The sequence below is a fragment of the Gambusia affinis genome, linkage group LG06 (genome assembly GCF_019740435.1).
Source record: "Gambusia affinis linkage group LG06, SWU_Gaff_1.0, whole genome shotgun sequence".
In the NCBI taxonomy this organism is placed as follows: Eukaryota; Metazoa; Chordata; class Actinopteri; order Cyprinodontiformes; family Poeciliidae; genus Gambusia; species Gambusia affinis.
In genome coordinates this window covers 21,714,153-21,736,853 of record NC_057873.1, presented here as the reverse complement: position 1 = coordinate 21,736,853, position 22,701 = coordinate 21,714,153, and the positions used below count along the sequence as shown (strand labels likewise).

The 22,701-nt window shown below is 39.8% G+C and overlaps 1 protein-coding gene across 1 annotated transcript; it reads left to right on the top strand.

Moving 5' to 3' along the window:
• The first annotated feature begins 274 nt into the window (after positions 1 to 274).
• strn4 (striatin, calmodulin binding protein 4) lies at positions 275 to 21,340 on the top strand. The gene is made up of 18 exons (XM_044120661.1): positions 275 to 2,067; positions 9,174 to 9,277; positions 9,469 to 9,545; positions 9,625 to 9,703; positions 9,789 to 9,974; positions 11,143 to 11,320; positions 11,429 to 11,585; positions 12,074 to 12,169; positions 12,486 to 12,604; positions 12,705 to 12,880; positions 13,583 to 13,630; positions 13,719 to 13,840; positions 14,521 to 14,688; positions 15,291 to 15,431; positions 15,549 to 15,647; positions 15,746 to 15,832; positions 16,095 to 16,283; positions 18,222 to 21,340. Exons 1-17 carry the CDS (start codon positions 1,756 to 1,758, stop codon positions 16,262 to 16,264), a joined length of 2,319 nt encoding a protein of 772 aa, XP_043976596.1. The 5' UTR covers positions 275 to 1,755; the 3' UTR covers positions 16,265 to 16,283; positions 18,222 to 21,340.
• Positions 21,341 to 22,701: the final 1,361 nt, after the last annotated feature.

Below are 22,701 nucleotides of genomic sequence, written 5' to 3'. Positions count from 1 at the left end.
ATGGTTAAATTGAAAAGGGTTCAACATTGTGTATTTGAGCCAGATAATTTATTACATCCAATGGAACAAGCTGGAACAAAGACATCACCTATTGTCTGAACTCTGTCTGGGACAATTTTTTATTTTTTGTTTTACCATTTTATTGGGTTCTACGCATATTTGGTATTTTTAAAACGAGCAAGAAGCTAAATGCTCAAATCACATTGAATATTTATGTGCCAGAGCAGATACACTGCATGCAGTCTTGATTCAGACTACTCTGGTTGGTACCCAATTTTTTTTTTTTTTTTTTTTTGGCTGCTTAGTAAAGTTAATTTTTTCTTCCTAATGTTGATTGGAATGATTGTAATAATATAGCCTGTACTGCAAGTGCATCTGTGGTGGCATTAACTTGTAGAATTGGACACATCATAAGTCTGTGTGCCTTAATCAAATAATGTTCTTCAACAAAATAGAAAAAACAAAAACTGACAATGGAAAGCTATATTTTAAGTGGATGGAATCAAGGTAATTAGCTTTGATAACTTTATGAAAAAAATGCTGATGAGATAGTGTATTATAAAGGCAAGTTGGATTCTCTGTATTCTACTTGATGTGCTGTAAGCTCACTAAGAATTAATTATATATATTACATTTTATATATGGGGTTATAATCTGAGATATTTTATACTTGCGTATAAAAGAATCTGAACCAAAACAAATGGTAGTAGGTTGCGAGACAAAGATTACAGAATATAAAATGCAATTTAAAAATTACTCATAAGATTTGATCATTTCATTACAATTTATCTCCATAGTTATGAAAGTACTGAACAAAAACAAAGACAAAAAAAACCCACTAATCGATGGATTGCAAATACAAAATAGCTTATTTGCAGGTCTGATGTAGGAAGAGTTGAAATTGCAATGTGTACGCAAAAAAGCACACATTTACCCAGAACCACTTTGAGGAGCAATCAAATAATGTTCTATAATCTACTCAAGACATACTTGTATGCAATGCTACAGTCTAGGTTTTTTTTTTTTTTTTTTTTTTTTTTTTGGGAAGTGGCTATACTGTGACCTTCATTTGCTAGTCAAGTGGTTCTTGTCATGACAAAGTTTAAGAACTACCGATCCAACCTGAGTGTTTGAAACTGTAAATATAGCAAACATTTAAGGAAAACCAAGATTTATATGTGAGATGGAGAAACCGGAAGTAAAGTTTGGGTGGTTTTATGGGGCTTTGCTGTGTCAAAACGGTTCTGATCACAAAATGGCAGGAAATGAACTCCCACTGGCGAGCTCCTCATTGTATATCAGAGAAAAGAGTCCCGTTATTTGTCACACAATTGCAGAACCCTTCCGACAGCAAACACGGGGAAGAGGTTACACAAAATAAAGCTCGCAAGCAAATGGAGAACGTTTGTTTTGGAAATATTGTATAAAATAGTTATGTTCTGGTGTACATTTGTTTACATGTTTTTGAAAAATATGTACACTTGTATCTGTTAAACGTGCCCCCTACAGAAAAGAGCTGTTCTGAACAGTGTCGGGGTTATGTTTTATTCTGAAAGTTTGAAAGCGGAAGTGTAGTATTTTACCAACTGAATAGTAATTCGACTCACTGTCGTTTGAGAAAGGGAAGAATAGAGGGCAGCTTGTAGAGAACAGCTGGGTTCGGTAAAGGGTTCGGGGTAGTGTTTTGGAAATTATTTTGTGTATACAGCCTGCTTGTTTCCAAATAATTATCCTGGCGAAAGATTGAACGGTGAAATGGAGGCGGACAGATCCGGCGGAGGACTAAACCCGAACTCCGGAGGCGGTGGCGGCGGAGGCAGTGGTACTAGCGGAGCGGGGCGCAACCCTAACGGGCCCAAAGCAGGACCGGGCCAGACGACATCGGGTGCCGGAGTCGGGCCAATGGCAGCGGCAGCCGGGGCCATCCCCGGGTCGTTCCTACCTCGAGAGGCGCAGGACGGGGACTCGGGTATGACGCTTCCCGGGATCCTGCACTTCATCCAGTACGAGTGGGGACGCTTCCAGGCCGAGAAATACCGCTGGGAGGCTGAGAGGGACGAACTCAGGGTAATTTTGTTTATTTACATAAAGCATGTGTTTGTTGATTTTACACCGAAACAGGCTCAGGATGAAAAACAAGCAAAACAAACAAGCAAGAAAACATCACCGCATTTTTTTGCTTTGTTTTGTAGGTGTTCATGTGCCCTAAAATCAGTGTCAAAGAGACGGCATGCTAATGGGCTAACATATTGCACCGACAAGGATGCATTATTACTGTACAATAAAAGGAAGTGTACTACTTAATGTTCGCAATAAGGAAAGCAGTTACCACTCTTCTCCACAAGCGAAACAAACAAGGTTTTCATCTCACATTAATTCATGCTCGTTAAATGTATGTTGGCAAACAAAAACAAGCCGTTAAATCGACGTAAATAGTTCACGTTTGATTGTCGTCTTTCATTACTTTGATGTCTTTTTCAAAGACATGTCCTACCCACAGCTCTTTAAATAGACTATATTTTGACATTCATGCGAAACTGAAGCAAGAGCCCATTATCTGATTTTTAAACAAATTCTCGTGTGGTTTCTCTGTTGTGGTTAGGAGGTCATTGACATGCAGCTTTGAGGTAAAATCACTGAATTATTGAGTAATTCGTATTTGACTAAAGAGATCATGCCCTTACCTATTTGAGAACTTAATTAAAATGCAGAATAGTTTCGTGGTTTAAATATTGTGTTTTGAAGGTGAATATAGATATTGTGAGATTCTCACTGTATTAAATGATGACCTTGATTAAAAAAAAAAAGATCAGGTTATTGAAACTCTAAAAACAAGGATAATATGATCAAATTTGTTTTTGTATTTGAAACAGAAAAACAGCACTTGTCTCTAATGCTGCTGAGTATACAATATTGTAACATGTTGATTATTACAGAAGTAATAATTATTGGAATTCAAATGTATAGACTTAGGAAAATATTTTCAAACAGTACATATTTTATGTTTTTGCTGTCCTGTTCTTTATATAGTAGCACAGCTAAAATTAGCTGCTTAATTAGTCAGGCTATCTGCTTGGGGAGCCAGTCTGCAGTTAGCAGCTTAACAAACATGCTGCTTGTAGCTTACTATCTGTAGTTACCTTAGTAAGGGTGATGGGTGACACTCCACAGCATGTCTGTCTGTTTTGTATTTTTGTCCACAACAGTTTTAATAGGTGGTATTTCTTTGCATCCCATCCCGTGGCTGACCAAATCTATGTCAAAGCAACTGAATTTGTCATTTAAGTGAGAGCAAAACAGTAGGAGTCTTCATTCACTGACATATCACTTAGAGCATGTCAAGCTGTAGGATACCCGTTACCATCTCATGCCCCCTTCCCATCCACACCATTACAGGCTGTGATATTTATTTACTTATTTATTTTGTGCCTGGACATATTTCCAGATGGCTAAATGGTTTAAGTGTGATTGCGCTCTTTACTCACCACCAGAACGCAACAACAAATTGGAGTCTCCATAAAACCCGCAGTGGTCACTGACACTCTGACATTTCAGTTGAAGGATTTGGAGTTGTGGGAACAATGTGTTTTAAAACTATTTCTCTCTTATTCTTAGATACCAGTTAATTAGGAAATAATGGTTATTTGATGAACAGTGAATTACGACACTTCAAGCTGTTTTTTTTTTGGTAAAATGATTGATCAGGACGATTATTATTATTATTTTTTAACAAAAGCGGCTCCTTTCCTCACATGTTATTCCCGATCTACAGTAAGATGTATGTCTGTGTGTGCGGTGGTGGCACTCAAAGTAAAGCCCGCCCTTTGAACTGGCGCACAAATAAATGACTCACTGGTGCGGGGGAAAAGATTTTGTCGATAGGCAATGATCTGCAGCTTACTAATGCGAGCGCAGGGCCTGCCTTTATAAGTTGGACGTGTAGGCCTACAACTATAAAGGTCATTGATCTGCATGTGTAAAAGTGGCTCGGACAAACTATGTGAACGTGTGAGTCAGTGGCAGAAAAATGCCCGTGAGCAAACCATGAGTCCCACGGTGGTCCCAGTTGTTCAGCTGCCAAGTTGCACAAGATAAATGTTTCTCTCCTGCATAGATGAAGGATTTTGCTTTAGTCTAAAACTGCTCTTGTGAGCAGTTGGAACAGCAACTGCTCTGCTTTCTTTACGGCTTTATCTTACACTTACATTGAGACATGCCTCTTGTCTTCTTTGAACTGTTTCTGCTTATAACAAAATGTGGGGAAAATAATCCTAACAACATTTAGTTTCTTTTACTGTGGCACTCCTCCACTCTGTTTGCCCCCTGACTCAAACCTATGTAGTTTATAAATAGGGGCCTGATAAAATATGGATGAACAATAGCAAACTGGCAGCGCTCGCTTCTTTTATGGGCACACGGAAGAGAAACCGAGAAGAGAAATGAGAAACGGGCCACCGCCATGTCCAACAGGCCATTATAACTGGGTTTGCATGTAAGTATTTGCAGCACATGATCTGGCTTCACAGGTACAATTAGCACAGTGTCCTGAGCTGGAGGAATGAAGGGGAACACTGCAGTGTGGTGCTGGAAAAAAAATGACCTAGCTTACATTTTAACACCCACAGGCCTCTGGCTTTTGTTGCCAGCATGCTTGAAGAGCTCTCAACATGCCAGTTAGTTTGCCCGCTGGTTACATCCTGCACAATTAACAACGTGCAGTACGCGTGTGAAGTATATTTAGCTTCGGTGATGTCTACACAAGACTTGCTAGTGCACTTAATTTCAAGCTTTCATAATCGAATCACAAACATTTTCATAAGGCAACAAAAAAAAAAAATCAAAACAAACTTCAATATCGGGCAGAGTTGACACTTTTTGTGTATATGGCGGGAGTTGCGTCTTTGTAGCATGGCGAGTCTCTGCAAGACCGCCACACGTGTTCCCTCTGTGAGCGTGTTGTTCGTCTAAGAGGCCACCTGTGGTGTCCTGTCTGCTCTGACAGGCCAACAATTGACGTCTTCCCCGCCTCTCTGGATCAGGTGGGACGTTTCGGGTCAAACGTAGGACAGCAGCAGAAGGGTGGTTGTTTACCTTTGAGTCTTAGAATAGTTTTTTGAGGGGGGAGGGAAAAAAAAAGGTTTCCGTCAAATCACAGCACTACAGCGATACGTTGTTAGCCATGTCACTTATGTGCAGATAGATTAGTGGTTACCCACAAGGCAATGCTTCCTGTTGGCTGTGGGCTTCAGGGCCCCTGGGTACTGATTTCTAATTAATAGTTACACTCTCTTAGCTTTGACACACATGACACCCGTAGGCATTGCAGTATTTCTAGCCATGCTGCCTTTCTACTTGCGTTTACTTTTTTTCTGTTATTCAGTGCTGCAAAAAAGTATTTAGCTACACATTTTGTCCCCTAAAAATGTGATCCAAGAATACACCCTCACCCCACAATCAATACACCATAGCATTGCCTTTTGTTACAGCTGCAAGTGACTTTTCGATAACATTTTTTTGTTGAACAGTAGTTTTATTGAAGTCCTCATTTGACTGAATATAATTCGATCTAAGTGCTTCCTGACTGTTTGTTTAGGGTTGTTTTATTACATGACAGTTACCCTTTGCCCCAATCTCAAACTGTTTTTCTAGAATTGCCCAGCTGTCTTCCCATCAGTACCATTGGAGGGGAAAAAAAACCTCACAGAATGATGCTGCCATCTCCAAATCTCTTTACTAATCGCTTTACTTCTGGTTGCATTGGATTTTATTTAGGGGAATCACATCAAAAGGGGGTGGATCCAAAATTCATGATGCAGTCTTGTATTTTTAAGCTATTTGTAGACTATATATCATTACTGTTCAACTTTGCTATTGCGCACTACTTTGTGTTGGTTTGTCTTCTAAAGTCCCAATAGAATATGTTGAAGTTTCTGGTTTTAATGTATCTAAATATGAGAAAGCTCAAGTATTAAAAATAGTTTCTCTAGACACTGTATGAGATTTAATCTATGTACTTTGTGAGCCTGTTTGACTTTATTATGCTTAATCACCACACACTTGTTTTATGCCTTCCTAGTCTCATTTTTAACTCAGCCTGGAGATCCTACCTTTTAGGATTTATTTCCCAAGTGACTTTACATAAACACACACTTTCTGCTCTACTCCAGCAGGCTCTGTCCCAGAAAATGTCTGTTGATCTACTTGTTTGCTTGTGGACTTTTTTTATTTGTATTTTTTTTTTTTTTTTAAGAGCAAGGAGAAATGGGTAAATCGATGGTCAGCAGGGACGGAAAGCTGCCCTTGACCCTTCTGTATAGCTGGAGGACAAGGAATGACGGAACAGGCCAAACCTGTGTCGGCTCTCTAGGTGACAATGTATTTTAGAAAGGTCAGCAGCAATGGGTCACATAGACGAAAACACAGACACAAGAAAGAGAGATCAGATGACATGGCAGGTGTGCTCCCAGTTAAGTTCCTTTTGTGATTAAGGGTTTTGTTAGTTTTACTAAGATGACATCACCACTGTAAGCCCAGTGTCACTAGCAAGGCCGTGTCTAATGCCATGTACTGAGTTTTCATAAGCAAACACTTACTCTTTAATAATACATGTTGTAAAAGTGAGAAGGGATGTTAGTCTGCTGCTTTAAAACAGTTGATAAAACATCTTTAGTAGCCGATCAATGAGTTGCTTTGTTTTGTGTTTGGTCCGATCAACTCAAACACAAACATTCTTGAACCTGCTGTTGTTGGCAAAAAGGTAGAAGCGATGGAAGTAAATGAAAACCAAAAAGAAAACACAAATTCAGCTTTTCATTTAAAGGTTAGATTTGAGTGTAAATGCATTTAAGTGCATTATTAAGCACGTATTACATGTGCCTCTAACTTTACCCCCCTGATCTTACCAGGAAGCGCTGATTGGTGATCAGCAGGTCGAATACAGAAAAATCTGTTATATTTTTTATTTACTAACTGTTCAACATTTGGTGTTCATAGATGAACATGTGCATGTATTCTGATGGGGTTTTTTTTAAATTGTGGTGCTTAAATCAGATAAAGTTTTGGGGCATATCTTTTGATGCATGAAATAAGCAATCTAATAATTTCTTTATTTTCATGTTAAATTAAAATTTTACTCATCAAAGAACCTGGTGCATTCTTTTCTGTTTTATTGTACTCATAAAAAAATAAATAACTCAAACTTCACCCCACAGGCCTGAAACCAAAAGTTAGTGGCATCTTGCTACATCTAGATTTTTTTTAAAAACACTTGCATCATTCTAAGGTTTGTCTTTAAACTACAGCTAAACATTTACATGTACATACTGGTGATGTAGAGCAGGTTTAAAAAAAAATTAAAAATTCAGCACATTGCATCTACTACTAAGCTAATGAAATGACACAAAAATGAACGAGGGCATAATTATGATCACCTCTGTTGTGGCCAACTATGCGGATCCGTGCTCCAGTGTGAAACGAGGAGCTGCGTGTGGGACTGGTGTGATGCTTATCAGTGAATGAGGGCAGGTTGGGGCTTGTCTGCGTGCGAGTATGAGTAAAAATGTGTGTCCTACTTTTTGTAGATGAAGGAGAAAGATTCCTGAGAGGTGAAAATGAGGAAATGCATTGTTGAATGGGATCATTTATAAGACAGGAACTTGACAGGTTCATATCTGTGGTTACTTGTCACAACAACGTTTGGCATGGCTGTTGAGAACGATTTAAACCCGGCCTGGGATAATGTGTGTGTGCCTTAACATCCCCTCTTTCTGTTTTTTTTTTTTTTCTGTTAGTTAATATACCGATGATGGGTTTGAGCAGAACCATTTTTAACACATTTCTATCTACTTTTCTGATGTTTGCACCTTCATAACCATGCCAGGACCCAGTTGAGCAGTATCGTAACTTGCATTTTCGTGTACTGTGAAAACCTAACGATGTGGCAAACATGGCCAGTTTGCTTCTACTATTGCAAAACCTATCACTGGATATGCTCTTACCTGCAACCAGACATTATAAACCCTCATAAATACAGTAAATATGTTCTCGCATTGTTGTCCATTCATGGTAAAACAGTTTCCTGCACAGACCCATCTGCTGTTCCAAGATTAGTGCAACTCTGAACCACACAAGCAAACATATCTCTGTTTTAGAGATTATACCTTCAGTATTCACATCTGAACATTTTTCATCTCCCAAGCCCTTTGATTAGTCTTTGAAGCGACATTGCATTAATCAGGATTACTCAGCAGCAGAAAGGTTTACTTGGCAGGTTATCCCATGTTCCTCCTTAATCATGACACAACCGTCTGTGTTGGTGTGAGCCCTCCTCGTAGATCTACATCTACTGTCTGGAGCAGGCCGAGCTTCTGCCCCATGAGGCGCCGGTTTTTAGACTGTTCTACTTTTACAGAACTGAGTGTAGGAGGAGCCTCACGGACACAGACTGGGGCAAGCGGGGGAGAAGTGGGCTGTAAAATAAGCTGTATTTATGCTCTGATGGGACTTGGTACGGTGAGTTACAGAGAGGAAATTTGCAATGCTATTGCACAGCCTCTTGATTGGGTATGCTTAAAGTAGAACTGGGTTAGAGCTTTTTAACCTATTTGTAGTTGGATTCACATTTTTTTAGGCTTTTTTTTTGGGGCGGGGGGTAAGATTTGAGAAGTCTGATGTAATTCAGTGAACTCTGACCATGCACCTGCTCTAATCCTATCATAATTTTGTTCAGATTCCTTAAAAAAAAAAACGCAAAAAAAAAAAATAATTCATCACTTTTCCCTCACAAATATCCTTGTTTTGATAAATGGCCAGAATGGGCTGTAAAAAGAAAAGCCTTTCCTCAAGTTGGGAGTCCTATCAGCAGCGAGGAAGGAAACGGACAGGAAATGAGAAAGGAAGGATGTGTCTTACAAGAGAGTGTTTGAATTCAGCTGGTCTGTTTCTTGTTTTTACTCGTCTGCAGCTGCACACTCAGGCCTTTGCCAGCAATGGTTTAAAAATAAGAGTCCTTTGACTTATGGCTCTGGATTTCAAGAAGTTGTGTTTAAGTGCTTGCCACATCAAGACTTCCTTCTTCTTCCTACTTTGACTTCCCTCCCATGCTCATGATGGCGCTCATGTGTATTTTCCAGAATGTGTTCTGTGTTGTTTATTGCCGTATTTCTGTGTGTCAGGCTCAGGTGGCATTCCTGCAGGGTGAAAGGAAAGGCCAGGAGAACATGAAACAAGACCTAGTGAGGCGGATCAAAATGTTGGAGTATGCCCTCAAACAAGAAAGGTGAAGTACAAGACAGTAAAGTGATCTTTTTGTCCTCAGTAACCTTTACCAAGGGTTTAACATTCTGTAGATGTTTTTACCTCCTACGTCCTGTTGTGTCTTGATGATCTAGTTAGGATAGATGTTTGTCTCCTTTAACGTTGATCTTGTGGGATTTTTTTAAATTTTATTTATTTATTGTTTACTTCCAGGGCAAAGCACCAGAAGCTGAAATCTGGAAATGACCAGAGTCCTGGAGACAAGAAGCCTGAGATGGAGGCAGATCAGCGTATGTTTTAAATTTTTTCTAATCCAGTTAGTTACGTGGGTGCATTTACATGATCTACGTTATGCCTTCATTTCCTTAGTTCCCAATGGACCAGCTGAGGCCGACTCCGAGCCGCCCAATCAAATGTCGTGGAAAGAGGGTCGTCAACTACTACGCAAGTATGCCACGACTTTCACCCTCAATGATTCAAGAACCTTTTTTTTCCCAGGAACCGTCTTGAGAGTTTTGCCACCTGTAATGCAGGTACCTTGAGGAAGTCGGCTATTCAGACACCATCCTGGACATGCGCTCCAAACGCGTGCGCTCCCTGCTGGGGCGGAGCAGCCCGGAGGCCAACGGGCCCCCATCGAGCGACAGCTGTCCGGAACCAGAACCCCGAGCGGCTGGAGACTCGTTGTTGGTCAGACAAATAGAAGAACAAATTAAAAAGTGAGACATTTTTACTGCTGCAGCTTGCAATCACAGTAGTGAGGTACTGTGAGTTCGAATCATGACTTTGGATGGCTCATGCAAATTTTTAATAGGAACAAGAGAAAGAGTATTTAAAATGAAGTTACAATAAAATACCTTGACCTAGACAAAGTAAAATCTGGCTTACTCATCATACAGCTGTCTTTCCTTAAAGTTGTAGCATAAAAAGTATCAAATATATTCATTTTGTTTGAAATAAGTCTTAATATTCCCCATCTGAACCTGGATATCAGATATGGACCCTGTTGAAGGCATTTTGAAATTATGTTGACTAAAATCCAGAGTTCCTATGCAATATTGAAGAGTCTGAAAAATATAGTGCTAACTTTTTATTTTAGCAGGAAAGAAGGAATGTTGAGTATGAACATTTTTTTTCCCAAACTTTTTTTCTTCTTTCATTGTTTACAGTTTTTATAAAGTATTCCAGTTCTTTTTTTTTTTTTTTTTTACAATGATTTATATTAAAATTACATCTTTTACCTTTCATGCAACCCATCAAGCTGTGATTTAACATTTGACCTATCAATATTGTTGGTTTTGGTTTACTGACTAAAATTAGACTCATTCAGATAAAAAGGGAGGAATTTTATTATCTGCTTTTATTCTCCTTTAGATAATACACATTCATACACACGGTTTAAAATGCCAAAATGCCAAAAAAAAAAAACAAAAAAAAAACTGGTGAAACAGTAAACGTGGGGAATGTTTACAAAAAACAAAATAAACATACTGAAGTTCTGCTTTTGGTAAATTCAACAAAAAAGTACATTTGTGTAAAGAGCAAGTAGCCAAAAGTGATGTAAGACACACTATAGCGTAGGTGGAAAAATGTTTTAATTCCATTATTTTGCATGAAAATTTGAGGGCCAGGATGGATTTTGTTTTTTTGAATTGTGACATAAAGCGGTCACAAAGTGATGCGTGACCCAGTGAAGCAAATGTAGAGGACCACTAAGAGACCATCATAAGGACCTGAAAGAATTTTGCATCTTCAGATAAATACAAACTGATCGCAACATTACAAATGCTGTGTAAACTCCAAACAAAATAGTTTTTTTATGTAATTGTTTTATCTTTTCACAGTGTGGAGCTGTGTGAAAATGTAACTCTCTATATGTTTTAACAGGAACGCAGGCAAAGAAAGCTCCAAGGAGAGCGTCGGCAGCTCGGTGCTCGACAAGATCCCCTTCCTTCCCGGTTGCGAGGATGACGATGAAGAAGACAGTGACGAGGAAGATGACTTCCAAGGCATGACCACTGATTGCATCGACGGTCCACGCAAAATCAAAAAGCCCCGTGTAAAGGTGAGATCAGTGAGTTGAGCCTGATGAGTTGTCACAGACAACAAGCTGCTCGTCGCACCAACTGTATCTCTGTTTTTTTTTTTGTTGTTGTTTTTTTCTGCTGTCCAGATAAGTTCAGAGCCCATGACTACAGATCTGGACCCGGAGGACGAGGAGGACGAGGACGACTCAGAAGACGCCCTGAATGAATTTGACTTTCTGGGCTCGGGGGAGGATGGGGAGGGGGCGGGAGAGGCCCGGATCTCGGGCGATGGACGGGAGATAGGTACGCCGCTACCGTAGTTGTCAGCACTGCCAGGATCACTGCCGACTGTCTTCTCTGCCTCCACTCGCTCACCTTTTTACCTCCTACGTCCTGTTGTGTCTTGGCATCTTTTCTCGTCAATAAAACCGACCTCTTTTTTCCCCAACCGCCTGTCTCTCTGTCCTGTTTCACGATCTTTAGATCTGTGTGGCTGCCATCTTTGTCTTGTATAATGTGCAGCTTGAAAAGGTGATCACGCATGCTGCCTTCACTGGTCATGTGCTCACATTTCATTCCTTGAAACCATAAGTACACCATGTAGATGTTTCACCTATGAGAGTGGATGTAAACTAGTTGAGGGTCTTGTATGTATATTTAAGGTATGTAGTGTGTCTTTTTCTCCTCTTTTCTTCTCCTTTCATTTGGTTCATCTGCTGGCCTCTCCGTCATTTCTCCACCTCTCGAAACTGACTGAACGTTTTCTCTCTCCCTCTTCTCGCCGGGTTCAGAAAACCGTAGGAACAAGCTGCAAGGCATGATGTCGGACTTCCCACCTAAACCATCTCCGCCCCCATCTGTATCGGGACAGGCTCGCTCCGGGGAAGGTGAGGCTTTTTCTAATATGCTCATCAAAAAGGGGGGAAAAAAAAACAAACGAAACACATCTGAGTGATTTCACACAATTGTAGCTTGGACGCTGAAATTCAAACGTAATTTTCTCAGTTTTAAAGCTTGTGTTAGAAGACTGCGCCTACACCTGTAAATGTTATCTTTGGTACACTGTGTGGGAGTAATACACCCAGAATAAAAGAGCATAGCTTTCTAAAGTTCTTCTCTATGGAGAACTTGCAGCATTTATAAAGTCATGTTTTTTTTTAATACAATGAGGGGGTAACATGCTTTTCCACGTTTGACCTGCAGGTGGTGCCCTGGGATTCTCCTCTGATGTCTTTATTATGGACGCTGTTGGAGGAGGCGACATGAACCTGGGTGAACTGGCGGACCTCACCGTCGCCAACGACAATGAACTCTCCATCGATGTAAATGCACATCTGACCCGGTCAACCCCCTGTTCAGCGTGCGAAGCAGCACATAACTCGATAATAACGCGTGCCTCACTTTTATTTTGCGCCCCTCCAGATGCAGGACAACAGAGAGGAGTTCAAGAAGACCTGGAATCCTCGTTTCACGCTGCGCAGCCACTTTGACGCCATCCGGGCGTTGACGTTCCACCCCAGCCAAGCAGTGCTGCTCACGGCGTCTGAGGACGGCACGCTAAAGCTGTGGAACCTCAATAAGGCCATGCACTCAAAAAAGTAAGAGAATGACATGCAGTGTGTTGCAAAGGGTTGCACTTCGCTTTGATTCTACAAGCTTCGCCGTGCTACGTTGAGATTTTAAGAGATATACCAAGAAAATGTGGTGCGCGATTATAAAGTGGAATATGAAGCATTTTGTTTTTCATAAATGAAAGCCTGAATTATTCAGCGTCCCTTAGCTTTGTTTATCCAGCTCTTCTATAAAACCAGATTTGCTTAGTGCATGACTAGCAGCTCCTCCAGAGTTCCCATGGACGTCTTCGCTCTGTTACTGATAATGCTCTGTGGTCTTCACACAACAGCTGGATTTACACTGGGATTAGGTTACACACAGGTGGGATCTATTTACTAGTTGGTTTATTTCTGAAGGCAGATTATTAATTTGCTTAGGAGAATTAGAGTAAAAGACCCAAATTTCTTTTACACATTGCTAGCAAACACTTTTGAGTGCCATTTACCTTCCGTTTAACAATTATACCTACCTGTGATCTGTCCCATGAAATCCTTGTAGAATCACTGAAGTTTGAGGTTGTAGTATGACAAAATGTAAAAAGGGTTCAATATGTATAAATACTTCTCTGAGGGTGAAGTGAGGGTGGATGGATGGATGTATAAATACTTTCTCAAAACTCTACAGGGGCAAAAAGAGTTGAGACTTTGAAGTATAAAGCAAGTATAACAAGTTGTATCCCTCTACAGGAACGCAGCTTTGGACGTTGAGCCCATCTACACCTTCAGGGCACACAGGTGAGTTCAGTCTCTGACGTGCAAAAATTAGTAATTCTGTTTTTTTCCCCTGACAACAAGCCACTGCCATGTGTCTGTGTTTTCATAGTGGAGCGGTGCTGTCGCTGACCATGAGTGAGGACGGAGAGTCCTGCTACAGCGGAGGTTTGGATGGAAGCGTCCGATGTTGGAAGATGCCCGACCTCAACGTAGATCCTTATGATAACTACGGTGAGACGTCACAGTTTGCTCAGCTTCGTGGGCCTCCGTTGGCTATAAAACATATCCGGGGCATTTTCACATCTGCATAAATAGGGTGAAAAATGGAAAGTGAATCTGAAGTACAGTGTGGAGTTTCGAGGCTTTATTGATTAATCCATCGTCTGTGTTGTGCACAAAAGTTCAGAATGTTATAAAAGCGGCAAGAATTTTGAGCCTTTTGAAATTATAATTTTGTACGTTAACGGAGACATTAAAAAAATTAGGGAGCAAATTAGATTAGATTAAAAGGACTTGTCTTGGAGACTACAAACTGCTTTTTTTTTGTACGTAGCAGAAACCTGCCACCTGCTGTCCATTTGGGAGAATGAAGCGTGAGGGTGAACTACATTGTAATTATGGACTGACCAGCAGTTTGTGGTCTTTCACTCTGGCTGAAGCATAAAGTCCAAATGCTGTGAATGAGAGAAGCCTGACTGTAATTTTAGTTTTGGAAAGTTGTTAAACAATGTAAAAAAACAGAAAACAGAAAATCTCTATGGAGAAAAAAAACTCTTCATGTGGAATTTCATTTAGTTCTCCTTTGCTGCCTCCTACACTATTTTACACATGCGTTTAAAACTGGCGTTTTGCTGTTATCCTCACGTCAAGTATGTGTTTTAAGTTTTAATGAACTGCGGCTGTCCCTTCAGATCCCGGCATTCAGAGCAGCGTGCTGGACGGCCACGAGGACAGCGTCTGGGGTCTGACGTATTCGTCGGTTCACCATCGTCTCGCTTCCTGCTCAGCTGATGGCACGATTCGCCTCTGGGACCCTCAGAACTCATCTCCCTGCATGTCCGTCTTCAACAAGGAGAGAGGTAGAGATCGGCTGTTGGAGGTTGAAAAGAGTCGAGCAACGTAAAAGCAGCAAAATGCATTTATTTTTAAAACGCACAAGAAGCGATGTAACAAGTAACCATAACATTCAAAAGAGACAAGCAGAGGAAATGGTGTTGTTGTGGGTTTGTTTTCTGCCACACGATGAGGGGAAATAGAATGGGTTTAGCTGACAAAGCAACAACAAAACATTGCAAAATTTTATCTTAAAAGAGCAGAAAACTACCGATTTGTTCTAAAAAGTAGCATTCCTCGACGTTTGTTATTATGTCTCGCCAGTTCTTGTGTTTATAAAACATAAGTCTATCACACTAAATTAAAGTATGATCAAACCTTTATTTTTCATTGAATGTCATTTAAAAAATGGAAAGTAGCACATTTTGAAAACGCATTACACTGTTGGCTCTATTTCAAGTTTTTCTTAATATTACTTTGGCTGAATAAGGCTTACTGCAAGTGAAAACCCCAAATTTTGTTTCTCAGAAGATTAGCACTTTTTCATTCCACTTAATTTCCCATTGTGTGTGTGTGTGTGTTTTTTTGTTGTTGTTTTTTTTAAATATTGTCTTGCCTGTATTTTCAGAGCACGGAACCCCAACTTCTGTGGCCTTTGTGACCACTGACCCCAACCAGGTGGTGGTGTCGTTCGACAGCGGAGAGACGCTGCTCTACGACCTCAACACGGAGCACAGCATCACCGCGCTGGAGACGCAAACGAAAGATGGTGCGTTCAGAGGACCTGCATCCATAATTTTCCACTACAAACAACCTTTTCCTGCTGCCTCAGAAACAAACAATTAGCTAAATACACGAACCATTTGAATGTATGTTTTCCTTGCAGGCAGTGAACTAATTAATCGCGTCGTCAGTCACCCGAATGAACCCGTTTCCATTACTGCACACGAGAACCGCACCATCCGCTTCATGGACAACAAGACTGGTATCTGCTTGATCTGATCTTCTGTTGTTGCTCCCCGAGTACAACCTAAATCTTCTGGAGGCGAAGATTAATCCCAGTTTGCTGATGTGTTTGTGCAGGTAAAGTTGTTCACTCCATGGTGGCTCACTTGGATGCTGTCACATGCCTCACTACAGACCCTAAAGGCACTTACCTCATCTCTGGAAGTAAGCATTGCCCAGCTTGACTTATTAAGATCTCGACTGAAGAAACTACACTCAAGATCAATTTTATTTATCATCCTATTTTATCACTGACAACCAATTATTATTTTCTCTCAAAATGTCTTAAACGATGATTTAAAACGAACAAAAGTGGAGATAATGAGATGGATTATTTTATTTCTCTGGGGAAATAAAAATAATCGGTGTTGTATAACGAGACCTGAACACGCTCCCCCACCTTTCACCTGCCCTTTACCTCTTGCAGGCCACGACTGCTCGGTGCGTCTGTGGATGCTGGACAACAGGACGTGCGTGCAGGAAATCACCGCCCACAGGAAGAAGCACGACGAGGCCATTCACGACGTGGCCTTCCACCCTTCCCAGCCCTTCATCGCCAGCGCTGGCGCAGACGCACTTGCCAAGATTTTTGTGTGAATCCACTGTTGCCATTTTGGTAAGATGGACGATGTCAACATAGCAATAAAGCAACAAAGCTATTATGTATATTTTCCAAAACGTTTACAAAGAAAGCTGGAGTAGATCTTGCGATCCAGATTGGGGTTCTTTAGCTTTGATTTAGCTTTGATAATTTCTTGGTCACTAGAAGCCCACCACACTTTATGAAAAGCTTTCTTGCTGGTATAAGTGGTGTTTGTCTCCTTTCTATATTGACTTAAATAATGTATATAATGGCAAAGATTTTTTTTTGTGTGAAAAAATTTGGTATTTTGTAAGATTTTTCACATCATTTCTTCTTTTTTTTTTGAGGATTTATAACTGCTGGCATAACTATTGCACTAAAACATATTCAGATTACATTTGATATGAGGTTAAGGTTGAGAATGTTGAATTTGAGAAACTAAAGCTTTAGATCTCTAAAGAGCCCTCTTCTTCAGTTGTGAGTGTTAGAGGGCTTTTACAGTGTATGCTTTATAATGTGTGTCCTCAAAATTTCCAAATATAACTTATTAAAATGTTCAAAAGCTCCAATTTTAATCTAAGCTATAAATCATTTAATAATAGTTCCTACAGGTCACCTTTTCTTGCTTGTTTTGCTGTTCAGAAACAAAGATAAAACAAGAAAGTGACTGAGAGCCATTTTATCTGCTAGTTCAATTGTTTATGTGAATTAGATCCATGCAGATGTAGTTGGGGGGGCAAATGGCTGTAAAGAGCTGGCAGATAACATATGGTAGGCACAAAGGGATGGCCGCAAATAGTATTATATAATCCAACAGCCACTTTATTTTAGCAGAAATGAGCTCAGTTACTGCAAAAACCGTTGGCAACACTTCATTTACTTCTACGACTTTCAGCAGGGTTTGTATGTTGTAGAAAAGCCTCTGTGTTCTCCTTGTGGTACACATAAGGAGAGAGTTAGTCACCCAGCAGGATGTTGTAAAGTTGTTGTTGTTGCCACAGAAACAATGGCAAGATTGTTTGCCTGCACTTGCAGCGCCTTTCAGCCCTTGATGTAGATTTATGATTGCTTTCAGTTCCCTGTGCACCATCAGAACTGCTTGTGTACAGGTGCATCTCGACAAGTTAAAGTATCATCACCTGCTTTTAACGTTTTGTAAAATCAGTTCAAAAAGAGAAACATATTTTATAAATTTCTCACACACCAAATGCATTTAAAATATATACGTTGTCATGTTTTTGTACATATACATTTGTGGCTTAAAAGTGAAATCTCAGAATTACCCAACCATTTGATTCCTGGTGGCAAGCTTTTACACATCTGTTCTCCTTTAAATCGGAAAGTAATTGATCAAGTTATGCTTTTCATCTTAGTGAAGTACTGAATTGGTTTACTTGCTCTGGCTGGGTTTGAAATAATTTGACTAATCGCAAGTTCAAAGCTGCTGCTGCATCAGATTTAAGCCAATAATTGGCATTGGCATTGTTAATTGGCAGTAAAAGCAGGTGCTAATTCCAGCATGAAAATGAAATCAGCATCTCCTTCAAGCAAGAAGTGCTCTAAAATTTTATTATAGCTGGCCGCTGTTTGTATCACGCTTTTTCCTTCCTCTTAATTTATGAGAAATATGCAGAATGTCAGTGACTGCTTTTATTGTTTTCAATCAATCGAGTTTATTTGTTTAGCAATAAATAAATGTTAGTGTAGAGTAACAGCTTCACTGTCATTCATATTTAAATTTTCTAACAAACTGACTGTTAGGATTAATTACGTGTTTTGTGAATTTTCACTTTTTGAACTGGATTGCTGAAATAAGCCTCTCGATGATATTCTACTTTGCTAAAAAGCATCCATATGCTCTGAGTATGAAATCTGTTGGCATTGAAAAATATTTCTGAAGATTTGTCTTTGCTCTTTGTGTTTTGTGATCTGAGCATCCCTAATCCCGTCTTTCTGTTTCTGTCTCTTCAGCGTCCTGCAACCACAACTGGGCAAAAAGATGCTGACGATGACAGCGGACAAAATTCTCTCTCTCTCTCTCTCTCTCTCTCTCTCTCTTTTATTCTCTCTCTCTATCTCTGTCACACACACGCAAACACATCCAACTGTCCTGCAGCCCACTGGCTGGGTCATCACCACAGGACATCGACCCCCTGACCCCTCTTCTACCCCTCACAGTTCTCTGATGCCTCAGTGACTTCTTGTAATACTAATCATATCTTGTACTGCTTTTTTACAACTTAAAAAGTTATGGCTGCTCTGTTTTCAAATAATCATATTTAAAAAAAAAACCACACACACACTTTTCTACACTACACTCTCCAGCTTGTTTTCGCCCTCTCTCCATTCTGCCTGTGTTTGTTAAGACGCACCTTGTGTATGGGTTTATGCGCGCTCGCTGCTGACACACTACCGACACTTCACTAACAAGTTTGCACCGTCGCCTGTCCTTTCTGATCTTCAGTTTGAACTTACGAGGAAAGTGTTTCTGGCAGACAAACAACAGGGTTGCTGCAAGAAACACCCGATCCAGGCTCTGCTTTGGAAACGATCTCACGTTCCAAAGGATCCATGTACGTTGTGTTTGCGCGGTTCCACATTTTGGATAGGAGAATGTTTTACCTCGGTTGTGTGTAATATCAAGAGACACTAAGCAGTAAACAAATAGCTTTACTTTTAAATATCTTATCACTTCATCTCGCTTCATTCCTCCGTGTGGCGTCCCGTGATTCTGCGTCTTCTCCTGTGGGTTGCTGTTTAAAGGCAAAAAAAAAAAAAAAAAAAGCGCCCCTGAAACAATAGATTCCCACAGTCATGATCCATTTCAAACTGATCCTCTCGTACTACATTACACGGCTGAAGATAGAGATTATAGGGCCCCGGCTGAAATCAGTAGGCTGTAAAGGTGTGAGCCTGGCCTTCGCGCTCTAGGCAAATGGCACAGATGCTGCCATTTGGTGCTTTTTACTGTACAGTGGAATGTGTGTGTGTGTGTGTGTGCGCGTTGTGTGTTTGTAAATGCACTATTTAAACCATGGTGCTACAAAAAGACCTCATCAGTCTTGAGTCGGAATCAGGGACCTGTTTATTGCGTTTCAGTGTGATTGTTGGCACTTTTTAATCTGTTTTCGGTTGCGTCACTTCATTAGCCGTGGCTGCGCTTCAGAATTAGCAGTCACTGTTAATGTTTTGATTGAGGAATGTGAAGAGTTTTGATTGTTTCAGGCCTGATTGATGTGCAGGTCTGATCCTGAGAAGGTCATTTTGAGCTTTCAGAAGAGCTTCATGAAGGCGGTGCCAGTTTCTGGGGGCCGGGGGGTTACGGGTTGTTTTGTTGCTGGTTTTTTTAATATATTTTAGAAACACCAGAACTCGTTCAGCTTTCTGTTGAAGGTGAAAAGATGGGTTCCTTCTTACTCCAGAGGCATCCTAGGGAAAATGTTGACTTCTGGTTAGAAGTTTACAAACACTCAGCAAAATTATCATTTACTTTTGTGAGCGTTTAATGCTTTTTTAACCTTCCTGTTTTAGAATAACAAAAAAAAAAAAAAACAGGTTTGGGGCACAAGTTTGCATTTATTGTGGATTTTTTTCTTTTAACCACACATGATCAAAACAACACAGATAGACTCAGAAACTAAAATATTGGTAATTGTCCCTTCATAAGTAACACTTTTACCACAAGCATTATGCAGTCTATTTCGACTGGACATTTCATTGGACTGCGTGTCGGTCAGTTGGTTGGTTTTCTGCCATAGATTTGGACTTTAAGAATATCTTATATATTCTCAATACTGTTGAGATGAGGGCCTTTTCAGATATGTAATATTTGCCAGGGTTAAAAAAAAATATATATATATTGTGGAGTTTGAGAAAAGCCACAATGAATTTAAATTTGTGTTCCTACTTTCTCCTTCCTAATTCATTTAAGTTTTTTCTTGTATTATGGGTCAGCCCAAGTGAAGAATGGTTGAAAGTCCAGCACAAATATGCTGATACGTGTAAAACTCTGAACTAAACGTCCTTCTTGGGGGGGAGTATCGATGTACAAAAAGTGTGGGTGTTATTTGACGCTGATGACACCTGGTATGTCTCAGTGAAATTGCTGTTTTGAACGTAACCCAGCGATCCCCTGGGTTTAAGCAGTTCCTCTGAAACTCCTCACATCTGTCTCTTCCTTCGCTGCGTTTATACAAATCTCTGCAAATCGTCATCTGGTTCTGAATGTGCACAATCTGTCGGTAATGTTTCGGTGTGAGAAGCTGCAACGCGGCAGGTTTAGACTAGCCAAACTAAGATGTTGATAAACAAGGAGAAGATGGAGAACACATGCACTAAAGTAGTTTTGTAAAATCGTTGCTGGGTCTTTCACGACATTTAGATAAACCAGATATCGTGTGGATTATCTAACATCCGGTAAATAAAGTCCTCTAGGTTAGATTAGATATGGATTTCTAAAAACAAACATATTTATCAGGTTTAGGTGAAATTTGCCTTTTCCCAAGCAGCCCTCAGTTCAAGACCCCTAAAAACTTGATACACAGGGTCACAAATAGTTTTTTTTTTTTTGCAATTGCAATGCTAGAATTATCTGTATATTTTTTGTCCAAACAGGGTGTTGTATAAATGTGTGAGATTAGACAACATGTCACTGCTGTTAGTTTGACATAAATCTGAAAAAAAAAAAAAAAAAAAAGATATGCCCCACAGCAGGTCATAATGTTCTGTTCCTAAACTTAACTACTATTTACTTCCACCTTGCACTGCATCTGAAAGTGAATGCTTAGTTTAGAAATGAGCAGATGGGGCTGCAGGAAGGTTTTGCAGGTGGCTTTCGTCGCCTGATTCGAAACCTCTGTCCCCGAGTTGTTCCCTCTCTCCTCTGAGGGGAGTGAAGACAAATCAGTGTCGCGTTTAGAAAAGAAACCGGAAACAGGCTGTAGATGATGAGTAGATTCACCATTATGTGCTGTAAATGTCGATCATTTCATTGTTTTTCTTTATTGCATTTCATTAAAAAAAAAATAAAAAATGAATATGATTATTAAGATTTAAAAATACTGTAGTATCAGAAGAGAGTCGTTTTTTTTCCCTTGCTACACATAGAACATACTTGTGAATGATAAGGATGATGTAAAACTTGTTAAAAAAAACAACAAAAAAGGCAAAACGGTTAAAAAGCAAAAGAAAAATGCTGAAAATATGTTGGGGTTGGGGGGAATCTGTTACCAGTCAGAGGCCAAGATAAAGGACTCTCATTTCTTTGTGTTTTTATTTTTTTAATAGCAACTTATCACTGTGTGATATTTTGTACATCATATAAAGCTGTATTCCAACAATTTCCTCTAACTACAAGGGATAAGAGATCTGCTTTTTATTGATTTTGTCTTATATATTTTTGAACTGCATTCTGGCTTGTATCAAATGACTCTTTTTGTTTACAGGGGTCGCCTGTTGTATGTCATTAAGGAAGAAAAGATGAAAAATTAAAATTTTGTACAGTGAAATAAGAACAGTCTCTGTGTGTTATACAGCATATTCTGTTGACGTTGATGTTTTACAATGGAGTGCTGTGATCAGAAATTAACCTGGATTTCTGCAGCGTAGAAACCTAAATATTTCTAAACAAAAGGAAGTTCCAAGATGATCAAGTCATTCGTTTCTCTCATTACTTTTCCCAGACATGAAAGAGTAACCAAACTTAAAACTGGTTCGGATGTCAAGAGACATTCCAGGAACCCCTGAGTCTCAAGCCTGACAGGAACTGCCATGACGTTTGCATCGACTGAAAGTGTCCTAAAAGGTAAAAAGAGTGAAAGGAACTAAAACGTAAATTAATACGTTATGGTGAGCACATAAAACTGAAGCTATTTGGTCATTATGACAAGTGGTACATTTGGAGGAGTCAAATGAGACTTGAGAAAACTACCCATTGTTCAGCATCATTCTTAACAGAGGCTGTTTAGCCACCAGTTGTACTGTTAATTTATCACTTTAATCCCTCCAGGAATAGCTTTCCCAAGGCACTTACCTCAAAACTATTACAGGAAAGTCGAGGACTGGTTATTACTGAGTCCATTCCTGGAAACCAACATATATATATATATATATTTTTTTGTTTTGTTTTTCCAAGAAAAGTAATCAAATATCCAGCTAGAATCACATCAAAAACTGGTTAAGGGCTACGAAAAGCATGCAACTGAAGAGAAACATGCTGATTCACATTTAATATACGTTTAAAATAAAGTGTGAGAGCACATCTGCACGGTGTCAACAGCTAGTCAAAATTTAGCCCATGTACAGATGGACATAATGTGTTTTATATGTGGTTTAAATGGCAAAAAAAGTAAACCAAAAAAATGTCCCCCAACCGCACAAAACTTTGCCCTCTAGTGGTGAACGGAAGAAATACTACATGATCACGTTTAGCAGCTGTCACATCGAGGTCTTC